The sequence below is a fragment of the Rattus norvegicus genome, chromosome 13 (assembly GCF_036323735.1).
Source record: "Rattus norvegicus strain BN/NHsdMcwi chromosome 13, GRCr8, whole genome shotgun sequence".
Taxonomy (NCBI): domain Eukaryota; kingdom Metazoa; phylum Chordata; class Mammalia; order Rodentia; family Muridae; genus Rattus; species Rattus norvegicus.
This window is the reverse complement of record NC_086031.1, coordinates 88,712,563-88,714,486: the sequence shown is the minus strand read 5'-3', so window position 1 is coordinate 88,714,486 and position 1,924 is coordinate 88,712,563. Positions and strand designations below refer to the sequence as shown.

Here is a 1,924-nt window from a genome sequence, read left to right as displayed (position 1 = left end):
TTCATATTGACTTTCTGTAAAACCCAATTCCTTTATAGTGTTTGACACAATCCCAAATAGAGCCTATGATGTCCTGCTGATGAAATTTTACCGTCACAGCACATGGATTCATGTGTCTCAAACAATTAGAGCACTAACTGGAAAGGAAGTAAAGATGAAAATGGACACCTATAGTTTGAATGCAAGGAAGGTTTTCTTTACTTCCAAAGTTTGTTATAAGGCTTTGGGTTATTAATCACTCAATAGCAGAGAGAGTCATAGCAACACTAGTCAGTAGGAATGCTAATGTTATTGTGAAGATCATAGTGAAGTTTACAGTGGCCAAGAATCTGAGTCAGACAATTAATACCTGTAAGTATTCTTCATAACTCTGCACTTAACTATTATGAAATAAATATATATTTACACTCAGTGGTTGATGAATTTAAGACAAAACTTGTTAATTTCATAATCTTGCTGAATTATCAGCAGGTAGATTCTATATGTCCATTCACCAGCTCATTGGAGAAATTGGTTGATAAATTGCATAATCCTTTAAATTGCAGTAATTCTTTAGGATCGGTTTTTTTATTTTTTATTTTTTTTATTTTTTGAAAGGATGTTATTTAGCTTCAAAAGGCAGCGGTATAAATTACCTACCTGATTCACTGGACACTTTTTGACAACAAAAGAGTTTGTTAATTGCATCTTTCATGTCCTTATTTCTCAGGCTGTATATAATAGGATTGAAAAGGGGGGCAAACACAGAAAATGTAAGAGCAATGGTGTTGTCCCAGAATGGTGTATAGGTGGCAGAGAATCGAAGATACATAAGGGCCACACTGCCAAAAAACAGCAGGAAGACAGCAATGTGGGCAGCACAAGTGGAAAAAGCTTTTTTGCGACCTTCTGTTGAGGAGATGCTCAGGATAACGACAATAATTCTTAGGTAAGAAAGGGAAATAATCAGACTTGTGATCAGAATAGCGAGAGCATGTATCACGTCTTGAACCAAGATCACTGAGGCATCAGTGCAGGCTAACTTCAACAAAGGCGTGAAATCACAGAATATCTGAGAGATTTGATTGGGCCCACAAAAAGGTAGAGTAGAAATCCACACAATCTCAGGTAGAAGGATCAGGAATCCAAATATACAAGAGCCAGTCGTGAGCTGAGCACATAGCCGGGGTGTCATGATGTTAGAGTAGCGGAGTGGATTGCAGATGGCTATGTACCTGTCAATAGCCATGACAGTCAGAAGGGTCCCTTCGCTATTTCCAAGTGAATGGAAGAAGTACATTTGCAAGAGGCAGCCAATGAAAGAAATAGTCTTTTGCTCACTGATCAGATTGGAGAGCATCTTAGGGATTGTAGCTGTTGTATACCACATCTCGAGAAACGAGAAGATACTTATGAAATTGTACATGGGATTATGAAGGCGAGTGTCCAGCCTTACAGCAAAAAAGATCATCAGGTTTCCTGTCACAATGAAGATGTAAATGAAAAGTAGAGGGAAAAAGTACAGGAGGCCACCATTCTTGAGCTGGGGGAACCCAGTGAAGACAAACACAGTCACAGAAGATAGATTTCCGTTCTCCATATCCCCATCTAAGCGACCTGTGAATGAGGGAAAGGCCACACTCAACTCTCGTGGAAGATATTCAAAGTAGTGCACATGTAAATATTGGGGCTGTAAGGAGAGAAGGCTGAGGTACTAAATTCAGGTTCACAGTGTCCGTGCGGAAGTGCTGGCTGTTGAGACCTACATTGTAACCCCAGTGCTGGGATGTGGAAACAAGAGGACCCCAGAAGCTTGACAGACAGAAAGGCACATGGGTGAGATTCAGGTTCAGTGAGGGTACCTGCCTGAAAAAAATAAGGTGGGAAATGTTGGAAGGCAATCCTGACATTGAGCTCTAGTTTCCACTTGCACATGAATGTGTGC

General features: G+C 40.2%; 1 protein-coding gene across 1 annotated transcript; it reads right to left on the bottom strand.

Moving 5' to 3' along the window:
* Window positions 1-631: 631 nt before the first annotated feature.
* On the bottom strand, window positions 632-1,579 carry Or6k8 (olfactory receptor family 6 subfamily K member 8). The gene has a single exon (NM_001000500.1). The coding sequence runs from the start codon at window positions 1,577-1,579 to the stop codon at window positions 632-634; it is 948 nt and encodes a 315-aa protein (NP_001000500.1).
* Between the last annotated feature and the right edge of the window lie 345 nt (window positions 1,580-1,924).